This window comes from Oncorhynchus keta, chromosome 20, assembly GCF_023373465.1.
Source record: "Oncorhynchus keta strain PuntledgeMale-10-30-2019 chromosome 20, Oket_V2, whole genome shotgun sequence".
Classification (NCBI taxonomy): Eukaryota; Metazoa; Chordata; class Actinopteri; order Salmoniformes; family Salmonidae; genus Oncorhynchus; species Oncorhynchus keta.
The window spans coordinates 22,238,016-22,262,265 of NC_068440.1; the positions used below are offsets into that span (position 1 = coordinate 22,238,016).

Genomic DNA, 24,250 nt, shown 5'->3' on the forward strand with positions numbered 1-24,250 from the left:
AATTATCTTTTAAAGGCAGGGTCCTGAAAAGGGGATGTTTCTTCTTTTGCTGAGTTTACATGTATTCATGTTTTCTATGCAATTTGTTTTATGGTTCATAGCATGTTATGGTATGTGGCCCTTATCACAATCATATAAATAAACACACACTATCTTTATGAAATCATTTTATTTCCAGAACAGAAGTGTGTGTGTGTGCATCTCCAGTTTGACTGTAGGCTGTACAGAAACACAGTGATCACCTCCTCACTGACACACAGAGACAGGGAACACAAGTTGCTAGAACTAGGACAGGTATCACTGTATTACACATTTTTTACACATCAATTTCTGTGTGAAAGGCTCCCCGCATTCTGTGTTTGACCAAGGTCTGTAGAGCTGGGGTGTTCTGAATGTTGCAGATAAAAAATAGAATGAATAGAGCTTACATGAATCCCTATTTTATCTGACAGACGATCATATCTGTTCAACACCATACATTTCTATCTTAACGTTCTGTGATGATGCACCATCCTGAACAGGCCCCTGTGCTCCTCAGTCTCTGGTGTTGTTGAAGTAGGTGACACACAATGGAGGTGATGTTCAGTTTCACTTCAACATTATTAATAATATTCACTTTATTTCTCCCAGGTTTCGTGAAGGGCGTGGTTCACAAACAACACACTACATCAAGTTGAACTTATGTGGTTTTCAGTGCAGACTTGGTCTTTTATTTCTGGGGGAGAAAATAGGGACGACTGGGCTACACCTTTTAGAACAAAAAAAACAACCTCACTCTCCTCCGCCCAACTCATGCTCTTTACTAAAAGGCAAACTAAGCAGGGTTCATGCCAAGTGGGAAAGCAGTGATAACTGAAATTAAACTAAATTAGCCTTGGCAATAATTGCTGTGGGGTAGGGGAAGAAACACATGCACACATACTCACACAGCCACAGTTTCCACTGCCTGCAGTCAACGACTAACTATACAGCCAGTGACAGAGCTAAGAACACATACAGGGTTTCCAGCCCATCCTGTCAGGGGTGAAGGAAGGCTACACCTTGGATACACCCCTGGTTTCACTACCAGACACACCTGTTCTAACATAGCCTTCTTCCCAAATCAATTTGGTCCATTTCATAGTGAGTTTATTTAAGCCTTGCCCCTCTCCTTCATGTCAATAGTCTGAGTATAGTCAGTGTGTCCACCCCCTAAATATTTATTTGGACAGTGAAGCTAAACCTTTTAATTTGGCTCTATATTCCAGCATTTTGAACTTGAGATCAAATGTTTGAGGTGACAGTATAGAATTTCACCTTTTATTTGAGGGTATTTTCATACATATCTGTTTTACCATATAAAAATGAAAGTGCTATGTACCTAGTCCCCCCCAATTGAAGATGTTATAAGTATTTGGACAAATAGAAATATAGTGTATTCAATTTAAACAACAGTTTAGTATTTGGCCCCATATTCCTATCACGCAATGCCTACATCAAGCTTGTGACTCTACAAACTTGTTGGATGCACTTTCAGTTTGTTTTGGTTGTGTTTTGGATTATTTTGTGCCCAGTAGAAATGAGTGGTAAATAAAGTATTGTCATTTTGGAGTCACATTTATTGCAAATAATGTTTCTGAACACATCTAGATTAATGTGGATGCTACCATTATTACAGATAATCATGAATAATGATGAGTGAGGAAGTTAGAGGCTTAAATATCAATAACCCCCCCCCCCAAACAAAATTATACCCTCCTGTGATTGGTAATGGTGAGAGGTATGCATGATTTGGGGATATGATCTTTGTGCATCTAGATACGTAAAGTGCATTAATTTCTAAATGGTAAAATACGTATGAAATTACCCTCAAATATAAGGCAACAATCTGTACTGTCTCCTCAACAAAACATTTGAACTCACATCCAGGTGTACAGAGCCAAATCAAAAGTTTTAGCTTCACTGTCCAAATAAACATGTAGGGTAGTGTGTGAGAAAAATAAAACGAAGCCTAGCGAACAGTGAGAAGCATGGCATCAGAGACACATTATCTTACACAACAGACAAACAAAGAAACTACCATCATCAAAAGACAAACTAAAAACATTAAAAGACACAGTAAAAATATGAAATATGTAATTTAAGAGACTTGAGTGGGGTGAAACAAGTATGATGCTTAGACAGGCTTGGTCTCCAGTGGAAATCCTCTGTCCTGCTCTGAAATAGGCTGGGGTATATTGCAACGTGGTCTCAGTATTAATCTGTACGTAAATCCAAGACACTTAATTTAGTATCACAACCGGCCGTGATTGGGAGTCCCATAGGGTGGTGCACAATTGGCCCAGCGTCGTCCGGGTTTGGCCGTCTTAGTAAATAAGAATTTGTTCTTAACCGACTTGCCTACTTAAATAAAATAATGTAATGTTTCTTATGATAAGCACTAATTTGTGGATGTCCATCATCCATTTCTTATGTTACGATTTGCAATTTGTACTTTTCAAAATGTACAATATGTTAAGAATTCCAATTTGTTGTAGTTAAGTACTTTACACCACTGGCTAATGTTAAGTAGTACTTCAAAGTATTTTTACTTAAGTAGTATTTTGGGATATTTGTACTTCACTATTTATATTTGACAACTTTTACTTTACTATATTCCTAAAGAAAATATTGTACTTTTTACTCCATAAATTTTCCCTGACAACCAAAAGTACTCATTACATTTGGAATGCTAAGCAGGACAGGAAAATTGTCAAATTCAGTGTGCCCCTGGCTATCCATACATTTAAATAACAAGAAAATGGTGCTGTCTGCTTTGCTTAATGTAAGGAATGATAAATTATGTATATTTAAAACCAAATAGTTTTAGACTTTTAGTCAAGTAGTATTATACAGTCTGACTCACTTAAGTAACTTTCTATTGAGGTATCTATACTTTTACTCAAGTATGGATATTTTGTACTTTTCCCACCACTGACATCTAAGGGTGGTTAACATTAGCTAGTTTGCTAACGATATTTAGGTTCGGGGTTAGGTTTGGGGGTTAAGGTTAGGAGGTGGGTTAAAGAGTTAAGGCAAGAGTTAGCTAACATGCTAAGTAGCTGCAAATCAGCTAAAAAAGTACTAAGTAGTTGCAAAGTTGCTAATTGGCTAAAATGCTGAAGTTGTCCGTGATGATATTTGAACACGCTCCTTTCATTTTTGCTTTAGGTAACCTTTGGTCTAATGTAACCGTACCAAACATAACATACACTATATATACAGAAGTATGTGGACATCCCTTCAAATGAGTGGATTTGGTTATTTCAGACACACCCGTTGCTGACAAATGTATAAAATCGAGCACACCGCCATGCAATCTCCATAGACAAACATTGGAAGTAGAATGTCAGTGACTCAACGTGACACAGTCATAGGATGCCACCTCTCCAACAGGTCTGTTCATCAAATGTATGCCCTGCTAGAGCTGCCCCGGTCAACTGTAGGTGCTGTTATTGTGAAGTGGAAACGTCTAAAAGCAACAACGGCTCAGCCGCAAAGTGGTAGGCCACAAACTTACAGAACGGGATCACTAAAAATAGTCTGTCCTCGGTTGCAACACTCACTACAGAGTTTAAAATTGCCTTTGGAAGCAACGTCAGCACAAGAACTGTTCATTGGGAGCTTCATTAAATGGTTTTCCATGGCCGAGCTAAATATATGCCATTTAGCAGACGCTTTTATCCAAAGCGACTTACAGTCATGTGTGCATACATTCTACGTATGGGTGGTCCCGGGAATCGAACCCACTACCCTTGCGTTACAAGCGCCATGCTCTACCAACTGTGCTACAGAAGGACCACGAGCTGCCACACACAAGCCTAAGATCACTATGAGGAATGCCAAGCGTTGGCTGGATTGGTGTAAAGCTCACCGCCATTGAACTCTGGAGCAATGGAAACGCGTTCTCTGGAGTGATGAATCACGCTTCACCATCTGCCAGTCCGACGGACGAATCTGAGGTTGGCGGATGCCAGGAGAACGCTACCTGCCCCGATGCATAGTGCCAACTGTAAAGTTTGATGGAGGAGGAATAATGGTCTGGGACAGTTTATGGTTCGGTCTAGGCCCCTTAGTTCCAATGAAGGGAAATCTTAATGCTACAGCATAAATGACATTCTAGACGACTCTGTGCTTCCAACTTTGTGGCCCCCGTGAACAAAGAGCTCCATAAAGAAATGGTTTATCGAGATCGGTGTGGAAGAACTTCACTGGTCTGCACAGAGCCCTGACCTCAACCACATCGAACACCTTTGGGATGAATTGAAAGGCAGACTGAGAGCCAGGCCTAATAGCCCAATATCAGTGCCTGTCCTGACTAATGCTCGTGGCTGAATGGAAGCAAGTCCCTGCAGAAATATTCCAACATCTAGGAGAAAGCCTTCCCAGAAGAGTTGAGACTGTTATTGCAGCAAGGGGGGTGGGGACAACTCAATATTAAATGCCCATGATTTTGGAATGAGATGTTTGACGAGCGGGTGTCCACATACTTTTGGTCATGTCGTGTATCATACTAATTTGAGTGTCCCGGATTTACATTTACTGTGTCTAGTCTATGAAAGCAGGCTGTATATTATGGTATCAGACTTAGTTCATATGATACATGAACAGGCCCTGTTGGACACTGGCTAACAGAATGCTAACACCCCTAACAGTCAAATCTTGACTTGATTGGCTAAGAGGACCCCCATCCTCACTAGTTCTAGAATGTCTGGGAACAGATCTAGAACGTTCATATCTAGACTACTGTGTTCTACACAATATACACAACCACACAGAGACTGTTGTTCAAGATCAGCGTCAAACTAATTCCTGGGAGGGCCGAGTGTCTGCAGGTTTTTCCTTTCAATTAAGACCTAGACAACCAGGTGAGGGAAGTTACTTACTAATTACTGACCTTAATTCACCAATAAAGTACAAGGGTGGAGCAAAAATCTGCAGACATTTGGCCCTCAGAGGAATGACTGACATGTTCTAGACAGTTTGTTCTGTTTGAGTTTATTAGTTGCCAGCTCTGCTTCCGTGGAAGTGGTCGAGTCTCAGTCAAAGCAAATGAGATCAAACGTCTGGGGTCCGTCTGTCTGTCCATCAATCTGTATGTTCAAGTCACATGGCATTACAGCACTGACTACTGGCCTAGCCCTGGCTGAAGCCTAAAGCATTGCCTCTATGAGCCTCTCTGTGGGGGGCAGCCTACCCCTCCCCACTTATAAAACTATAAAGAAATGGAGAGAATAAAACACGCCACAAGCCTCCCCCTCTCTCCCCCTCAGTAATAGTGTTTTCAATATGAAACAGTGGTCACACCCGCGTCAGATTCTAACGTTAACATGGCTTCAGTTCAGTCCCTCTGTCCTTCTGCCTTACACATAGCAATCTGAACGATAGGAGAGAGAGAGAGGGAGGGAGGGAGACTGCTCTGCTATTCACAGAGGGAGGAGTTCAGTGATGTCATCACGCTCTCATCCTCCATCGCTACTTCAAAACCAGGTGGAGCCCCTCCCCCGTTTCATCTAGAGGGAGAGAGAGAAAGCAAGACGTAGTGTTAGCATGGAGGCCAAACATGGGAAACAGAAACTAGAAAATAAATGTCTAGGGCCAGACACACAGACTATCAACATACCTTTGAGTGTGCCAATGAGAAAGCAGCTCTCATCAGGTAAGTTATAAACCACCTGGGGAACAACATCAATAAACTTCAACATTAAATACTTATAAAAACAAGGGATGTTACTGTTAAATCTTTGATAAACAAAATAAATATCTTATAACTACAAGACAATGTAATCATTTGAGGGTTATACTGATAAAGAATTAAAACGGGTAGATAACTCCACTAGCTGTGATGGGCAGTGTGTTTGGGAGTGACTTGAATGGCACACTTCCTGAGTGAGTTGAAGGGGGACGGGTTAGGGTGGGACACAGCATTGTGTAACAGAGGCAGTATGTAAATATAATTCAAACACCGGATGGACAAAGAACATCAGCTCTTCCTAGTCAAAGATCAAATTCACACAATGTGTAGGTATGTGCTTACCTGGTCACTCAGCAGTATGTGTATTCCTGTGGGTCCTTGTCGGTAGACCTGGTTGATCTGTCCCAGTGGAACACTACACACACACGCCATCTTCCTGATCAACTCAGCAGCCGTCAGCTCCTCCAGGTATAGAGCATGGTACACTGCAAACACCCCCATTAAAACACACCCCCATTAAAACACACACCCCCATTAAAACACACACCCCCATTAAAACACACACTGATGCTTCTATAAATGGACACACAGAGGTGTGTACAGTATATTCCAAATGAGTCCTCAAAGAAAAAGTAGCTTTATCCATAGGTAAACAATTGTGGTGGTATAACGCCAAGTTCATTTCTTTTCCCAGCAACATTTCTGGTTATTTCCCCTTTTTGAGGGACTACATACCATATCTTTAAAAGGGACACTCTGTCATTCAAACAATAAGAAAGCAGTCACCTCGCTAGAGTTGGTAAATAGCTGACTGACCATCCACAAGATCAAAAGTACAAGGAGACCACAGGAGTCTGCTGAGGGGCGGACAGCTTATAACAATGTCTGGAACGGAGTGAATGGAATGGTATCAAACACATGGAAACCATGTGCTTGATGCGTTTCCATACAATCCCATTGGTTCCGTTCCAGCCATTATGAGCCTGTCCTCCCCAATTAAGGTGCCACTGCCTGCCTGTGAGACACACCTACCATATAAATTAGGTGAGTCACTGTGCTCTCCGTTCTCGCTGTCGCAGCGTCTCTCCAGCAGGGGGCTCTCCACATCACCCTCCTGACACACATAGATGGTCAACCTGGGACGCACAGACCTGCAAGGATACTTACACGTTATACACAGATAAACAGGAATATAAATCAGAGATGCACACATTCACATAACCTGTCTCACCCACTCTGCCAGGTACCAAACACTCTGCCCAGAGTGGGTGATCATTTCACTTATGTTTTAAAATACATTTTCCCAAGGCAAATTTGATTCATGTTCCGAATCACATTTCACCCCTCCCTCGCTCTCCACCCCCCCTCACTCACAGAACCACCCCCTCACTCACAGAACCACCATCCAACACTCACTCACTCACAGAACCACCATCCAACACTCACTCACTCACTCACCCCCTCACTCACAGAACCACCCCTCACTCACAGAACCACCATCCAACACTCACCCCCTCACTCACAGAACCACCCCCTCACTCACAGAACCACCATCCAACACTCACTCACTCACAGAACCACCCCCTCACTCACAGAACCACCCCCTCACTCACAGAACCACCATCCAACACTCACCCCCTCACTCACAGAACCACCCCCTCACTCACAGAACCACCATCCAACACTCACTCACCCCCTCACAGAACCACCCCCTCACTCACAGAACCACCATCCAACACTCACTCACCCCCTCACTCACAGAACCACCATCCAACACTCACTCATCCCCTCACTCACAGAACCACCATCCAACACTCACTCACTCACAGAACCACCATCCAACACTCACTCACTCACAGAACCACCCCCCACTCACAGAACCACCCCCCACTCACAGAACCACCCCCCACTCACAGAACCACCCCCTCACTCACAGAACCACCATCCAACACTCACTCACTCACAGAACCACCATCCAACACTCACCCCCTCACTCACAGAACCACCCCCCCACTCACAGAACCACCCCATCACTCACAGAACCACCATCCATCACTCACTCACTCACTCACTCACTCACTCACTCACTCACTCACTCACCTGGATCTGAGTGTGTAGAAGAGTCTGATTCCATCAGCAGCTCCACAGATCTGAACCAGGTCATCCCGGGTCAACTTCATTAAGTCACAACCTACACATCAAATCACATTTTATTTGTTACATGCGCCAAATACAACATGTGTAGACCTTACTGTGAAATGCTTACTTGAAAGCACTTAACAGTGCAGTTAAGAAACCCCCCCCCCCAAAAAGTAAGAGATAAGAATTACAAATATTTAAAGAGCCGCAGTAAATAACAATAGAGGGGCTATATACAGGGGGTGCTGGTACAGAGTCAATGTGTGAGGCACCGGTGGCTACGCATAGATAACAGAAAGTAGCAGCAGCGGGGGGGGGGTGCAAATAGTCTGGGAGTCTTATGGCTTGGGGGTAGAAGATGTTTAGAAGCCTATTGGACCTAGACTTGGCGCTCCGGTACTGCTTACCATGCGGTAGCAGAGAGAACAGTCTGACTAGGTAGGCTGGAGTCTGACCATTTTTAGGGCCTTCCTCTGACACCGGCTGGTATAGAGGTCCTAGATGGCAGGAAGCTTGGCCCCAGTGATGTACTTGGCAGTACGCACTAGAGTTGCCATACCAGGCAGTGATGCGTCAGGATGCTCTCGATGGTGCAGCTGTAAAACCATTTGAGGATCTCAGGGCGCATGCCAAACCTTTTCAGTCTCCTGAGGGGAATAGGTTTTGGACCACGTTAGTTCGTTGGTGTTGTGGATGTCAAGGAACTTGAAGCTCTCAACCTGCTCCACTATAGCCCCGTCGATGAGAATGGGGGAGTGCTCGGTTCTCCTTTTCCTGTAGTCCACAATAATCTCCTTAGTCTTGGTTACATTGAGGGAGAGGTTGATGTCCTTGTTCCACACGTTCAGGTCTCTGACTTCCCCCCTATAGGAAGTCTCATTGTTGTCAGTGATCAGGCTTGTTGTGTCGTCTGCAAACTTGATGGTGTTGGAGTCGTGCCTGGCCGTGCAGTCAACAGGGAGTACAGGAGGAGACTGAGCACGCACCCCTGAGGGACCCCCGTGTTGAGGATCAGCATGGCGGATGGATTATTACCCACCCTTACCACCTGGGTGGGTAGCCAGTCAGGAAGTCCAGGATCCAGTTGGAGGGAAGTGTTTAGTCCCAGGGTCTTTAGCTTAGTGATGAGCTTTGAGGGAATATGGTGTTGAACACTGACCTGTAGTCAATGAACACATAGGTGTTTATTTTGTCCAAGTGGGAAAGGGCAATGTGAAGTGCAATAGAGATTGCATCATCTGTGGATCTGTTGGTGCGGTATGCAAATTGGAGTGGGTCCTAGGGTTTCTGGGATAACGGTGTTGACGTGAGCCATGACCAGCCTTTCAAAGTATTTCATGGCTACAGACGTGAGTTCTACAGGTCGGTAGACATTTAGGCAGGTTACCTTTGTGTTCTTGGGCACAGGGACTATGGTGGTCTGCTTGAAACATGTTGGTATTACAGACAAGGAGAGGTTGAACATGTCAGTGAAGACACTTGCCAGTTGGTCATTGCATGCTCGCAGTACACGTCCTGGTAATCCGTCTGACCCTGTGGCCTTGTGAATGTTGACCTGTTTAAAGGTCTTACTCACGTCGGCTGCGGAGAGCGTGATCACACAGTCGCCTGGAACAGCCGATGCTCTCATTGCATGCTTCAGTGTTCCTTGCCTCGATGCAAGCAGTTGTTGGGCTCGTCTGGTAGGCTTGTGTCACTGGGCAGCTCTCGGCTGTGCTTCCCTTTGTAGTCTGTAATAGTTTGCAAGCCCTGCCACATCAGACGAGCGTCGGAGCCGGTGTAGTACAATTTGATCTTAGTCCTGTATTGCCTGGTTGATGGTTCGTCGGAGGGCATAGCGGAATTTCTTATAAGCTTCCAGGTTAGAGTCCCGCTCCTTCAAAGAGGCAGCTCTACCGTTTAGTTCAGTGCAGACGTTGCCTGTAATCAATGGATCCTGGTTGGGGTATGTACGTACTTTCACTGTGGGGACGACATCCTCGATGCACTTATTGATAAAGCCAATGACTGATGTGTACTCCTCAATGCCATCGTATTCCAGTCTGTGCTAGCAAAACAGTCCTGTAGTTTAGCATCTGCTTCATATGACCACTTTTTTATTGATCGAGTCACTGGTGCTTCCTGCTTTCATTTTTTCTGGTAAGCAGGAATCAGGAGGATAGTTATGGTCAGATTTGCCAAATGGAGGGCAGGGAGAGCTCTGTACGTCTCTCTGTGTGTGGAGTGAAGGTGGTCTAGAATGTTTTTCCCTCTGGTTGCACATTTAACATGCTGATAGAAATGAGGTAAAACTGATTTAAGTTACCCTGCATTAACTTCTTATGGCTGGGGAGGCAGTATTGAGTAGCTTGGATGAATAAGTTGCCCAAAGTAAATGGCATGCTCCTCGGTCTCAGTTGCTAATATATGCATATTATTATTAGTATTGGATAGAAAACAAAGGTTTCTAAAACTGTTTGAATGTCGTCTGAGTATAACAGAACTCATATGGCAAGCAAAATCCTGAGAAATCAAAATAGGAAGTGAGAAATCTGAGCTTTGTATGTATTCAGAGTCCCCAATGAAATCCCCTTGAAATATTAATGATGTTGCACTGCTTAGGGGTTCCACTAGATGTCAACCATCAATAGAAATTTTAATGAGACTTATATGGTGTTGTGGGAGTGAATGATAGCAGAATCTATCAGATGTCTGGCAGTCAGCCATTTTCTGATCACGCGCATTCCTCATGGTATTCACTTGCGTTCCATTGCTCATGAAGACAAATAGGAATACTCCGGTTGGAACTTTATTGAAGCTAAATGTTAAAAACATCCTAATAATTGATTCTGTACTTAGTTTGAAATGTTTCTTCGACCTGTAAAATAACTTTTTGAAGTTTTTGTCCAACGTAACGCTGACCAGAATGAGCATTTGGATATGTATACCAAATGCGATAACAAAAGAAGGTATTTGGACATAAATAACGGACATTATCTAACAAAGCAAACATTTATTGTGGACCTGTGATTCCTGGAGTGCTTTCTGATGTAGATCAAAGGTAAGGGAATATTTATCCTGAATTTCTTGTTTATGTTGACTTCAACATGGCGGCTATTGTGACACATTTTTGGATGTTTTTGGAACTAGTAAATGTAACGTACCAATGTAAACTCATATTTTGATAAATATGAACTTTAACAAAACATATATGTATTGTGTAACATGAAGTCCTATTAGTGTCATCTGATGAAGATCATCAAAGGTTAGTGATTACTTTTATCTCTATTTGTGCTTTTTGAAACTCTTCTCTTTGGCTGGGGAAAAAAAAATGGCTGGGTTTTTCTGTGGCTATGTGGTGACCTAACAATCGTTTGTGGTGCTTTTGCTATAAAGCATATTTGAAATCGGACACTGTGGTGGGATTAACAACGAGAATAGCTTTAAAAATGGTATGAGATACATGTATGTTTGAGGAATTTTAATTATGAGATTTTTGATGTTTTGAAAATGGTGCCCTACACTTTGACTGGCTGTTGTCATATATCGCTCCTGTTAACGGGATTGCAGCCATAAGAAGTTCAAGTCCCCAGCCACTAGGAGCGCCACCTCTGGATGACATTACAACAGGTTCATTTTAATAACTCCTACAAAATAACCTACACAATACGAAGAGTGTGTGTGTACCTGAGAAGTGGGAGAAGAGTCGTGCATATGTGTTGAAGCGGTTCTTGACAAGCCACTTCTGAGCCTCCTTGATGGTAGCCGTAGGACTGAGCTGCTAGAGAGAGGGATATAGAGAAAGAGAACAGGGTGTGTTGGGGGGGATAACAATGAATTTCAACAAATACAACCTAAACTGGAGGCTTTTGTTAAATGAGAAGTTTTTACAGGATTTGAGACACGTCCGTGTGTGTGATGTATACTAACCTCTGTGACGACTTGGCTGACAGGGTCTGTCTGGTGATTGGGCGACGAGGGGCCACTGGAATACAACAGTCACAGTCAGCATTATCTCACTATGTCCACACAGAATTTTCTTACTCTCACACACGGGCCTACCTGTCAGGTACAGAGGAGGCAGTGTATGTGGAGAGCGGTGTGGAGGAGAAAGAGGGGCCAGCTGTCTGGGGAGAGCTGATGTAGGCATCAGGCCACGGAGAACACTGACCAGAGGAGAGAGAGACAACAAACTGCGATAATACTACTGAGCATTACTGTCACCAATTAGCAAGCATCAAACCACTCCACATATTATATTCACTGCCTTGACAGGAGTGGAGGATGTTTATATAATATATAGTGCCTTCAGTATTCACACCCCTTGACTTTTCCCACATTGTTATATTACAGTCTGAATTTTAAATGGATCAAATTGAGATGTTGTATAATGTCAGGCAGTTAACCCACTGTTCCTAGTGGAATGGTGTTTTTGAAATTATTATTATTATTATTTTAAAAAAAGCTGAAATGTCTTGGGTCAATAAATATTCAACTCCTTTGTTATGGCAAGCCTAAATAAGTTCAGTAGTAAACATTTGTTTAACAAGTCACAATGTGTACAATAGTGTTTAACATTTCAACCTAGTCTCTGTACCCCACACATACAATTATCTGTATAGTCCCTCAGTCGAGCAGAGAATTTCAAACACAGATTCAACCACAAAGACCAGGGAGGTTTTCCAATGCCTCGCAAAGGCCACCTAATGGTAGATGGGGAAAAAATAAACAGACATTGAATATCCCTTTGAACATGTTGTTACTAATTACACTTTGAATGTTGTATCAATACACCCAATCACTACAAAGATACAGGTGTCCTTCCTAACTCAGTTGACGGAGAAGAAGGAAGCCGCTAAGGGATTTCACCATGAGGCCAATGGTGACTTTAAAACAGAGTGTAATGGCTGTGATAGGAGAAATCTGAGGATGGATCAACAACATTGTAATTTAGTATTGTGGAGTAACTACAAAGTGAAAAGGAGGAAGCCTGTACAGATTAAAATATTCCAAAGCATGCATCCTGTTTGCAACAAGGCACTAAAGTAAAACTTTTCAAAAATGTGGCAGAGAAATTAACTTAATGTCCTGAATACAAAGTGTTATGTTTGGGGCAAATCCAACAACACTTGAGCACCAATCTTCATATTTTCAAGCATGGAGGTGGCTGCATCAGGTGATGGGTATGCTTGGCAAGGACGAGGACGTTTTTTTAAATGATAAAATAAACGGAATAGAGCTAAGCACAGGCAAAATCCTAGAGGAAAACCTGGCTCAGCCTGCTTTCCAACAGACACTGGGAGACAAATTCATCTTTCAGTTGGACAATAACCTAAAACAAGGCCAAATATACACTGGAGTTGCTTACCAAGACAATATTGAATGTTCCTAGTCAGTTAACTTAAATCAGCTTGAAAATCCATCTCAAGACTTGAAAATGGCTGTCTAGCAATGATGAACAACACATTTGACAGAGCTCGAAGAATTTTTTGAAGAATACATGTGAAAATATTGTACAAACAAGGTGTACAAAGCTCTTTTGAGTCTTACCCAGAGACTCACAGCTGTAAACGCTGCCAAAGGTAATGATTATAACATGTATTGGCTCAGGGATGTGAAAACTTCGGTAAATTAGATATTTTTGTATTTAATTTAATAAAAATAAAAAATTAAATCCAAAAACATGTTTTTGTTTTGTCATTATGCGATAGTGTGTGTAGATTTTGAATTCAGGCTGTACCAACAAAATATGGAATAAGTCAAGGATAGGATATACATGGCATTTGGAAAGTTTTCAAAATTTTGTAAGGTTACAGCCGTATTCTAAAATGGATGAAATAGTTTCCCCCCCTCATCAATCTACACACAATACCCCATACTGACAGAGCAAAAACAGGTTTAGAGAAATGTTTGCACATTTATTTTAAAAAATTAAAAAATGAAGGAAATATCACATTTACATAACATCAGATCCTTTACTCAGTACTTTGTTGAAGTGACTTTGGCAGCGATTACAGCCTCGAAGCTACAAGCTTGGCACACCTGTATTTGGGGAGTTTCTCCCATTCTTCTCTGCAGATCCTCTCAAGCTTTGTCAGGTTGGATGGGGAGCGTCGCTGCACAACTATTTTCAGGTCTTTCTAGAGATGTTCAATCAGGTTCAAGTCCGGGCTCTAGCTGGGCCACTCAAAGACATTCAGAGACTTGTACCGAAGCCACTCCTGCGTCGTCTTGGCTGTGTGCTTAAGGTTGTTGTCTTGTTGGAAGGTGAACCTTCACCCCAGTCTGAGGTCCTGAGCGCTCTGGAGCAGGTTTTCATCAAGGATCTCTGTACTTTGCTCCATTCATCTTTCCCTCGATCCTGACTAGTCTCCCAGTCCCTGAAAACCTTCTCCAATGGATGAGGCGGCAGAGTAGCCTAGTGGTTAGAGCGTTGGACTAGTAACCAGAAGGTTGCAAGTTCAAACCCCCGAGCTGACAAGGTACAAATCTGTCGTTCTGCCCCTGAACAGGCAGTTAACCTGTTCCTAGGCAGTCATTGAAAATAAGAATTTGTTCTTAACTGACTTGCCTAGTTAAATAAAGGTAAAAATGTGTTTTTTTTAAATGCTGCCACCACCATGCTTCACCGTAGGGAGGGTACCAAGTTTCCTTGAGACGTAACGCTTGACATTCAGGTCGAAGAGTTCAATCTTGGTTTCACCAGGCCAGAGAATCTTGTTTCTCGTGGTCAGAGTCTTTTAGGTGCCTTTTGGCAAACTCCAAGTGGGCTGTCATGTGACTTTTACTGAGGAGTCTAGCCACTACCATAAAGGCCTGAAAATGGTAGAGTTCTGCAGAGATGGGAGAACCTTCCAGAAGGACAACCATCTCCACAGAGGAACTCTGGAGCTCTGTCAGAGTGACCATTGGGTTCTTGGACACCTCCCTGACCAAGGCCCCAATCCTCAGATTGCACAGTTTGGCCGGGCAGCCAGCTCAAGGGAGAGTCTTGGTGGTTCCAAAATTCTGTCATTTAAGAATGATGGAGGCCACTGCGCTCTCAGGGATCTTCAATGCTGCAGAAATGTTTTGGTACCCTTCCCCAGATCTGTGCCTCGACATCATTTTTTCTCAGTGGTCTATGGACAGTTCCTTCAACCTCATGGCTTGGTTTTTGCTCTGACAAAAAATGTTAAAACCTTTTTAAAATACATTTAATTTGACCTTTATTTAACCAGGCAAGTCAGTTAAAAACACATTCTTATTTTCAATGACGGCCTGGGAACAGTGGGTTAACTGCCTGTTCAGGGGCAGAACGACAGATTTGTACCTTGTCAGCTCGGGGGTTTGAACTCGCAACCTTCCGGTTACTAGTCCAACGCTCTAACCACTAGGCTACGCTGCCGCCCACATTTGCAAACATTACTAAAAAAACAGTTTTTGCTTTGTCATTATGGGGTATTGGGTGTAGATTTGGGGGCGGACAATTGAACCAATTTTAGACTAAGGCTGTAACGTAACAAAATGTGGAAAAATGGAAGGAGTCTGAATACTTTCCGAATTTACTGTATATTATATAGGACACTTACAGTGCCTCTCTTGGCCAGCGAGTCCCCACAGTCAGCCGGCAGCGTCCGCTTGCTGGACTTCTTCAGCTCATAGTCTCCTGCCTCCTCTATGATGGGCTCCAGCCTCATCTACACAAACACACACACTAAGTTTCACACAAACATGCACACTCACAATCTGACTGCAAACAAAACAGATATAAAACTTGCCTATTAATACCCGTAAGTGACACTTCCAATACATGCAAACTCTGTTTCATTAAGTGCCTTCTAGTTTTCCAGTCCTAATTAAATGCCATTAAACCCCCAGTCTGACTAACCTCTGATAGTATGGTTGTGTCGTAGGAGGGCTGGTACTTCTCCTTTTCCTGAGACGTTCGTTTCTCCATCTTCTCTCTGTCAGTCTTCTGTTTCCTGTCTGCCCCCTTTGGCTGGGGGGAGGAGAGAAAAAGAGGGAATGCAGAATGTTAAATCAGATGCAGGCTTGTCATCTGACTTAGTATGTCAAAGTGTGTAAGTGTGATTGACTGTTCAGAGAATATGAGTGCGTTTTATTTAACTAGGCAAGTCAGTTAAGAACAAATTATTATTTTCAATGACGGCTTTGGAACAATGGGTTAACGGCCTTGTTCACGGGCAGAATGACAGATTTTTACCTTGTCAGCTCGGGGACTCGATCTAGCAACCTATTCGGCTACTGGCCCAACACTCTAACCACTAGGCTACCTGCCGCCCTGTGTGTGTGTGTACCTTGAAGACTTTGATTTGGCAGGAGGCAGAGTGGAGGTGTTCAGTGTACTCTCCGTTGTCTCCCTGCCTGAAGGTGTCGATCTGGATCCTGAAGGGAACTCCCTTCTCTCCTCCATGCTTTCTAGGGGTGAACTCTGTACTGATGCAGTGAACCTACACACACAAAGATGGAGAGAATAGAGGCAGAGGAGTCTGAGTCAATGTGACTATAGGGAAGTGTGCGTGTGTGTTGATTGGTGTGTTACCTGCACAAACACGGAGGCTCTCTTGTTGAGGTCCCAGAGGAATTCGGCAGCGTTGAGCTGAGCGGGGTTGGCCTTCGCCTCCACAATACCCACTGACAGGGGGATGTCTACACAAACACTGCAAATTAGTATTACATACAGAACAACCCCCCTTAAGGCATTACATGTACTGACTGCTACACACACACTGCAAATTAGTATTACATACAGAACAACCCCCCTTAAGGCATTACATGTACTGACTGCTACACACACACTGCAAATTAGTATTACATACAGAACAACCCCCCTTAAGGCATTACATGTACTGACTGCTACACACACACTGCAAATTAGTAGTACATACAGAACAACCCCCCTTAAGGCATTACATGTACTGACTGCTACACACACACTGCAAATTAGTAGTACATACAGAACAACCCCCCTTAAGGCATTACATGTACTGACTGCTACACACACACTGCAAATTAGTAGTACATACAGAACAACCCCCCTTAAGGCATTACATGTACTGACTGCTACACACACGCTACTAATTAGTATTACATACAGAACCCCCCTTAAGGCATTACATGTACTGACTGCTACACACACACTGCAAATTAGTATTACATACAGAACAACCCCCCTTAAGGCATTACATGTACTGACTGCTACACACACACTGCAAATTAGTATTACATACAGAACAACCCCCCTTAAGGCATTACATGTACTGACTGCTACACACACACTGCAAATTAGTATTACATACAGAACAACCCCCCTTAAGGCATCACATGTACTGACTACTACACACACACTTAAGTGTTCTTACCGATATCTAGGAGACGGTCTCCAGGGCGATTCCATTTCCACCCCTCCAGTTGCTGGTGCTCTGTGTACTGGAGTCTTCTGTCATGAAACACCACCCTAACGATGCTCTACACACACACAGTTATGAAACACCACCCTAACGATGCTCTACATACACACAGTTATGAAACACCACCCTAACGATGCTCTACATACACACAGTTATGAAACACCACCCTAACGATGCTCTACATACACACAGTTATGAAACACCACCCTAACGATGCTCTACATACACACAGTTATGAAACACCACCCTAACGATGCTCTACACACACACAGTTATCAAACACCACCCTAACGATGCTCTACACACACACAGTTATGAAACACCACCCTAACGATGCTCTACATACACACAGTTATGAAACACCACCCTAAAGATGCTCTACATGCACACAGTTATGAAACACCACCCTAACGATGCTCTACATACACACAGTTATGAAACACCACCCTAACGATGCTCTACATACACACAGTTATGAAACACCACCCTAACGATGCTCTACATACACACAGTTATCAAACACCACCCTAACGATGCTCTACATACACACAGTTATCAAACACCACCCTAACGATGCTCTACATACACACAGTTATCAAACACCACCCTAACGATGCTCTACATACACACAGTTATCAAACACCACCCTAACGATGCTCTACATACACACAGTTATCAAACACCACCCTAACGATGCTCTACATACACACAGTTATCAAACACCACCCTAACGATGCTCTACATACACACAGTTATCAAACACCACCCTAACGATGCTCTACATACACACAGTTATGAAACACCACCCTAACGATGCTCTACATACACACAGTTATGAAACACCACCCCAACGATGCTCTACATACACACAGTTCTGAAACACCACCCTAACGATGCTCTACATACACACAGTTCTGAAACACCACCCTAACGATGCTCTACATACACACAGTTCTGAAACACCACCCTAACGATGCTCTACATACACACAGTTATGAAACACCACCCTAACGATGCTCTACATACACAGTTATCAAACCCCACCCTAACGATGCTCTACACACACAGTTATCAAACCCCACCCTAACGATGCTCTACATACACACAGTTATCAAACACCACCCTAACGATGCTCTACATACACAGTTATGAAACACCACCCTAACGATGCTCTACATACACAGTTATCAAACCGCACCCTAACGATGCTCTACATACACACAGTTATGAAACACCACCCTAACGATGCTCTACATACACACAGTTATCAAACCCCACCCTAACGATGCTCTACATACACACAGTTATCAAACCCCACCCTAACGATGCTCTACATACACACAGTTATCAAACCCCACCCTAACGATGCTCTACATACACACAGTTATCAAACCCCACCCTAACGATGCTCTACATACACACAGTTATCAAACCCCACCCTAACGATGCTCTACATACACACAGTTATGAAACACCACCCTAACGATGCTCTACATACACACAGTTATCAAACCCCACCCTAACGATGCTCTACATACACACAGTTATCAAACCCCACCGGCACAACGACCGCAACAATCATAACACAACTACAAAGAAACCACGCACACAGAAAAGCTGCAATATTAATATTTCTGACCTTGACACTTTTGTTGTTAATCTCTGGTAACTCGGCCAGCTTTCGGTTGTCCAGCATACGGATCTCATAAGACTGGCCTGAAAGACAGAGGGGGTTAAGATGAGGTTTGAGTGATTGTGTATCTCTGCTGTTTGAAAATAGACAACATCCTTTCTTTCCATTGGTGGAGAGCTATTAAGCATTGCCATGTGAGTGTGGGTTTGTGTACAGCATAGTTAAGGTAGTTTCCCATGACAGGAGTGTGTGAGTAAGTCACCTTGGTTCAGGTAGGTGAGTGTCTCATCGTGTAGTTTGACAGCAGGGGAGGTGGCAGCACAGAGAACGTACTGGAAGGGAGGGTTGAGACTGCTGCTCTCACAGTCTGAAGGAAGACTAGAGTCCTCCTGTTTAAAGATTGGCAGGGCCAGCACATCACTGGAGAGACAAAGAGAGATGGTGGGAGAGAGATAGTTAGGGTAAGTAAGACTAAGAAGCCCTGTTGAAACAGTAACAGTTGGAAGTGTCCCACTGGAAAATACTTTTCTGTTTTACAACACACGAGCCAGTCTGACATAACCTGCACACAGACACTTGGCACCAGCTCCAGACAGACAGCCTGTCCCCAGCTCACCCTAACGGATCCTAGCGCTCGGCAGAAGTGTGTGTGTGCCCGGGTAACCAAAGTCTCTCCTATATGCCAAGAAATGTGTTCATGGTCCCTGGAACAGCTCAGGTTAATTAAGTTCACTTTGAAAATGTGGGGGAAGTTGGCAGTCTGAATTTAAAGTCCACATAATGCTCTAAGGACAAGTCAAGCTGTAGAAGACCTCCTCTAGCTTGAAGTAAAAGTTAAGAATCTGACAAGATTGGATAGGTGAACATTTTTCACTAAATAGCTTCCATCAATCCAGTGATGTCAGATCAGTGAAAGAAAATAGGCAATGAAGGGAGAGGAAGGAATCCTTGAACTATTGGAACAGACCATAGTGTGAATTAGTCTGCTAGAGTGGTACATCTTAAAATAAAAAGATGATTCCAAATTAAACAAGTCCACTGCCATGACATGGTGTAAACAGAACAATCCATGTGGGTGCACTTGTCATCCAGCGAAGGTCCCGTATTTAATGTTACATTTTTGTCATTTAGCAGAGACACTCTTATCCAGTGCAACTTACAGTAGTGAGTTCATATATTTCCATACTTTTTTCATACTGGTTCCCTGTGGGAATCAAACCCACAACCCTGGGGTTACAAGTACAATGCGCTACCAACTGAGCTACAAGTTGGAATGTCATGTGTCCCAACTTTTCTTTCTACAAAAAAAAGGTCATACTGTCAGTAAGGCACCAATTAATTAAGGTTACAAGAGTGTAGACCCAATGACATCAGCAAATGTCATTACACTTGTGATTTGTAAGAGATGTTTCGCTCCATTAATCAAATGGCAAATGTGCACAGTTTGGATGCTGGAATTATTTTGGAGTGGACGAACATGCACAGGTAGGCAATTTTTTTAAGAGATTTGTTAGACAATAAGATTAAAACATTGTGAATGGCTGTGTTCATGCCAAATTAAAAAGGTAGGATGTTTTTACCGGTAAACGACATGTCTTTACTGTTTATTGCATTCGCAAGCACATCCACACAAACAAGGTCCCACATAAAAAAAATAAAGACCCCCTGAATGTCATGGTATAATTCACTCTGGAACAGACCCCTCTCATAAACACAACTACTGCAGACAGTGTACTGTATTCTCCCTGTCCCACCCTAACCCAACGCCACCTGCATGGCATGCCAGTTGCAGAGCCGCTTCCCCACTCAGCATTGCTGCCAAGGAAACTGCATCTGCTTCCTGACACACGAGGAGCCGGCTCCACTGACAAACAGACATTCTGTTCCTACTGAGCACCACAGCTGCTCTCTAAACATGTGAGACACACACACACACACACACACACAGGGAGGATCCTGATAAGACAGCTGACAGTCCTGGAACGCTTTCCCACAGAAACACAACCTACTTCACAAAAACATCTGTGGGGAAAACACACATAGGGCTGTTGCGGTACTGTGAGGGTGGTGTTTCATAACTGTGTGTGTGACACTAAGGTAAGGGGGTGTGTGTGTGTGTCTTTGCCTGACTGTTCCATAGTGGATGATCTGACTGGTACAGTTACAAACTCCCCTGAGCATCCCAGCTTATTTCTGCAATAGCAACCCCAGTTACACCATGAGAGAGGTGGTGGGGGAGAGCTTATCCCCCTCCCTCCCTGTGCTTAGGGTTTATGTTCCCGACATTCTACCACTGCCTGCCACCCCCCTTTTGTGTCTAGTAGGGTATTTAAGCCCTCTGTCGTCCATGACAACCTGCTGTGATGGCCCCCTACATCCCAAAACAAAGACCAACACATACATACCACACAGAGGGTATGTCATGGCTGAATCCCAGGGTTTAGGAGACAGAGTGGGAACAATTTGTAGCTTCCATCCCATGTCCAGACACAGTGATATATATTGTGTATACCAAACGGTCTCTCTAACCTCATACTGTATGCGCCAGCCCCCAGCTCCTGCCCGATGCCCGAAAGACTGGCATCGAAGTCGTGTACCAGCCCTGACTCGATGGTGGCATCGTCCATCTTCAGCACCCAGGCCATGGCCCCCAGTTCCTTCTCCTCCGCCTCTAGCCGAAGGGCCGCCAGATTGCCTCCGGGGAAGGGACCGCAGCTAGCGGGAGAATAAACCGCTGCTGGTGGACTAGAGAATATTTAAGAGAAAGTTAACCAAGGTAGCTAGTTAGATAGTTGTGTTTGCTACTACTGGCTAACTGCTAGCTACTGGTGGTTGGCTAAGAATATGGCTAGTTAGCTGTTAGATAACTGCTGTAGTTAGCTAACTGAAGATCGAATAACAGTGTAATGATAGCGCTCCACTAGCCGGGTGATATATCACCATAATTGGTTACAATATGGCTGGCAAGTGAAAGTAGAAATCTGGACTGATGTGAAGACTACAAACAGACTAACTAGCTAGGTAAAGTTAACAGACATACGTTAGCTAGCAAGTTAACAACAAAACCCACAACCATTACGTTGGGTTGATTACCAGCAGCATGCTAAATAACCGTTTGCTAGCGAAACCCTGCACCACTAACGCTAGCTAGCCAGCTAGCGCTAGTTAGCTCAATTGCGGCCCTCGAAAGTCAATTTCGCCGGAGATATGGCACACCGTAACATCCCAAACCCAGCCAAAGCTAGCCACCTAGCTAGCTAGCAACATTACGTAATTGCAGGGGGATGTTGTTGACATTCCACACACCGCATTCCCACGCAATGTCCGTCTAAATTAACTAGCTAGCATTAACAGGCTAGTAGCATTAGCAAACTTCACTTGCTTTTGATTCACGGATGTTTGGAATCCTCCTATGCGAAGGTCGCAGCCAGCGCTTCCTGTGCCCTCCGAAACCGCTCTCCTTTTTTCATCGCGGACTTGTGACCAGGGCTACAGTTCCCGGCCGGTTAAATAAGAGTCTTTAAACATCAGAAGAGTGGCAGTTGTCACAAAAGCAGCCAGCATAAACATGGCTTCTCAACAGACTATGCCCTCACAACCCCCCAAAAAAAAAAAAAACTTCCAGCCGCAGTAGATGCCACAGAGTCTATGGGCCAATCAGAGAGCCGCTCTGGTGCCAAGCGCACCCAGCTCAGCCAATGGGCTCCCTCAGAGCTTTCGTCAACCCATCGACGCTATAACACCGACGTGACCAGTTCATTGCAGGCACAGGCAACCCATCACATACATTGACATAATCATAATACACAATTCAACCGAGACATCATAAATCAGTGAAAATAGTCAGCTACTACAGGCTAGCATGTTCACACCCCTCTGCTTCCAGAGAACAGTATTATAGAAATGAGAGGAATGGATAGATGCGGCGTTGGACCAAGGCCAACAGAAGTGAATTCAGATGTAGTTAGTTGGAATGATTGTAGTGAGAGATATTTGGGATGGTGACACAGAGGCTCTTTAGGAGACACACGTTAACCCTGTGTCTGGATTTCATGCTGTTAGAGGTCAGTGTGCATTTATAAAGAACATAAATCAGCCATGAATCTTCACTCCTGCAATAGCAGGACTACCCACCCTTATCTTGAGTTAAGAATCCGATGTAACATATTAACTTGTGAATATAGAAACTGCTATGAACTTTGGTCACCAAGTGTTATTCCAATATCCCATGCCTCACAAGCAGTGCATTCGTAAAGTATTCAGACCCCTGAACTTTTTCCACATTTTGTTACTTATTCTAAAATTGATTAAATTAGCCCCCCCCCCCATTTACAGGAATATGTAAATGTTATAAGTATTCAGACCCTTTACTCAGTACTTTGTTGAAGCACCTTTGGCAGCGATTACAGTCTCTAGTCTTCTTGGGTATGACGCTACAAGTTTAGCACACCTGTATTTGGGGAGTTTCTCCCATTCTTCTCTGCAGATCCTCTCAAGCTCTGTCAGGTTGGATGAGGAGCGTCGCTGCACTGATCATTTCAAGTCTCTCCAGAGATGTTCGATCGGGTTCAAGTCCGGGCTCCGGCTGGGCCACTCCAGGACATTCAGAGACTTGTACCGAAGCCACTCCTGCATTGTCTTGGCTGTGTGCTTAAGGTTGTTGTCCTGTTGGAAGGTGAACCTTCGCCCCAGTCTGAGGTCCTGAGCGCTCTGGAGTAGGTTTTCATCAAGGATCTCTGTACTTTGCTCCATCCATCTTTCCCTCAATCCTAACTAGTCTCCTAGTCATTGCCGCTGAAAAACATCACTAGCATGATGCGGCCACCACCATGCTTCACCATAGGGATGGTGCCAGGTTTCCTCCAGACGTGGTGCTTGGCATTCAGGCCAAAGAGTTCAATCCTGGTTTTATCAAACCAGAGAATCTTGTTTGTCATGGTCAGAGTCCTTTAGGTACCTTTTGGCAAACTCCAAGTGGGAAGTCATGTGACTTTTACTGAGGAGTGGCTTCTGTCTGGCCACTCTACCATAAAGGCCTGATTGGTGCAGTGCTGCAGAGATGGTTATCCTTCTGGAAGGTTCTCCCATCTCCACAGAGGAACTCTGTCAGAGTGACCATCGGGTTCTTGGTTACCTCCCTGACCAAGGCCCTTCTCCCCAGATTGCTCAGTTTGGCTGGGCGGTCAGCTCAAGGAAGAGTCTTGGTGGTTCCAAACTTCTTCCATTTAAGAATGATGGAGGCCACTGTGTTCTTGGGAACCTTCATTGCTGCAGACATTTGTTGTACCCTTCTCCAGATCTGTGCCTCGACATAATCCTGTCTCAGTGCTCTACGGACAATTCCTTTGACCTCATGGCTTGGTTTTTGCTCTG

At 43.9% G+C, this 24,250-nt stretch overlaps 1 protein-coding gene across 3 annotated transcripts; it reads right to left on the reverse strand.

Annotated features, from left to right (window-relative positions):
* Positions 1–157: 157 nt before the first annotated feature.
* On the reverse strand, positions 158–22,466 carry ubp1 (upstream binding protein 1). 3 transcript variants are annotated; one of them, XM_052472313.1, is made up of 17 exons: positions 22,260–22,466; positions 21,407–21,622; positions 19,140–19,297; positions 18,884–18,960; positions 17,197–17,302; positions 16,377–16,483; positions 16,132–16,284; positions 15,702–15,812; positions 15,403–15,510; positions 11,894–11,997; positions 11,762–11,816; positions 11,519–11,609; positions 7,814–7,904; positions 6,746–6,864; positions 6,056–6,198; positions 5,642–5,693; positions 158–5,531 (listed from the first exon to the last, which is right to left on the reverse strand). In XM_052472313.1, exons 2-17 carry the CDS (start codon positions 21,520–21,522, stop codon positions 5,494–5,496), a joined length of 1,629 nt encoding a protein of 542 aa, XP_052328273.1. In that variant the 5' UTR covers positions 21,523–21,622; positions 22,260–22,466; the 3' UTR covers positions 158–5,493. The 3 variants fall into 3 exon arrangements, with proteins under 3 accessions (XP_052328273.1, XP_052328271.1, XP_052328272.1); XM_052472311.1 differs by having other exon boundaries at positions 11,519–11,612; XM_052472312.1 differs by lacking the exon at positions 22,260–22,466 and adding an exon at positions 21,971–22,189 and having other exon boundaries at positions 11,519–11,612.
* Positions 22,467–24,250: the final 1,784 nt, after the last annotated feature.

Coding starts and splice junctions, on each gene's coding strand:
- ubp1 (XM_052472311.1), bottom strand. CDS start 21,522: ATGGCCTGGGTGCTGAAGATGGACGATGCCACCATCGAGTCAGGGCTG. Junction 16,285..16,376: donor GAGCCTCCGTGTTTGTGCAG/GTAACACACCAA, acceptor TTGTGTGTGTAG/GTTCACTGCATCAGTACAGA. Junction 5,694..6,055: donor ACATACTGCTGAGTGACCAG/GTAAGCACATAC, acceptor GTTGTTCCCCAG/GTGGTTTATAACTTACCTGA.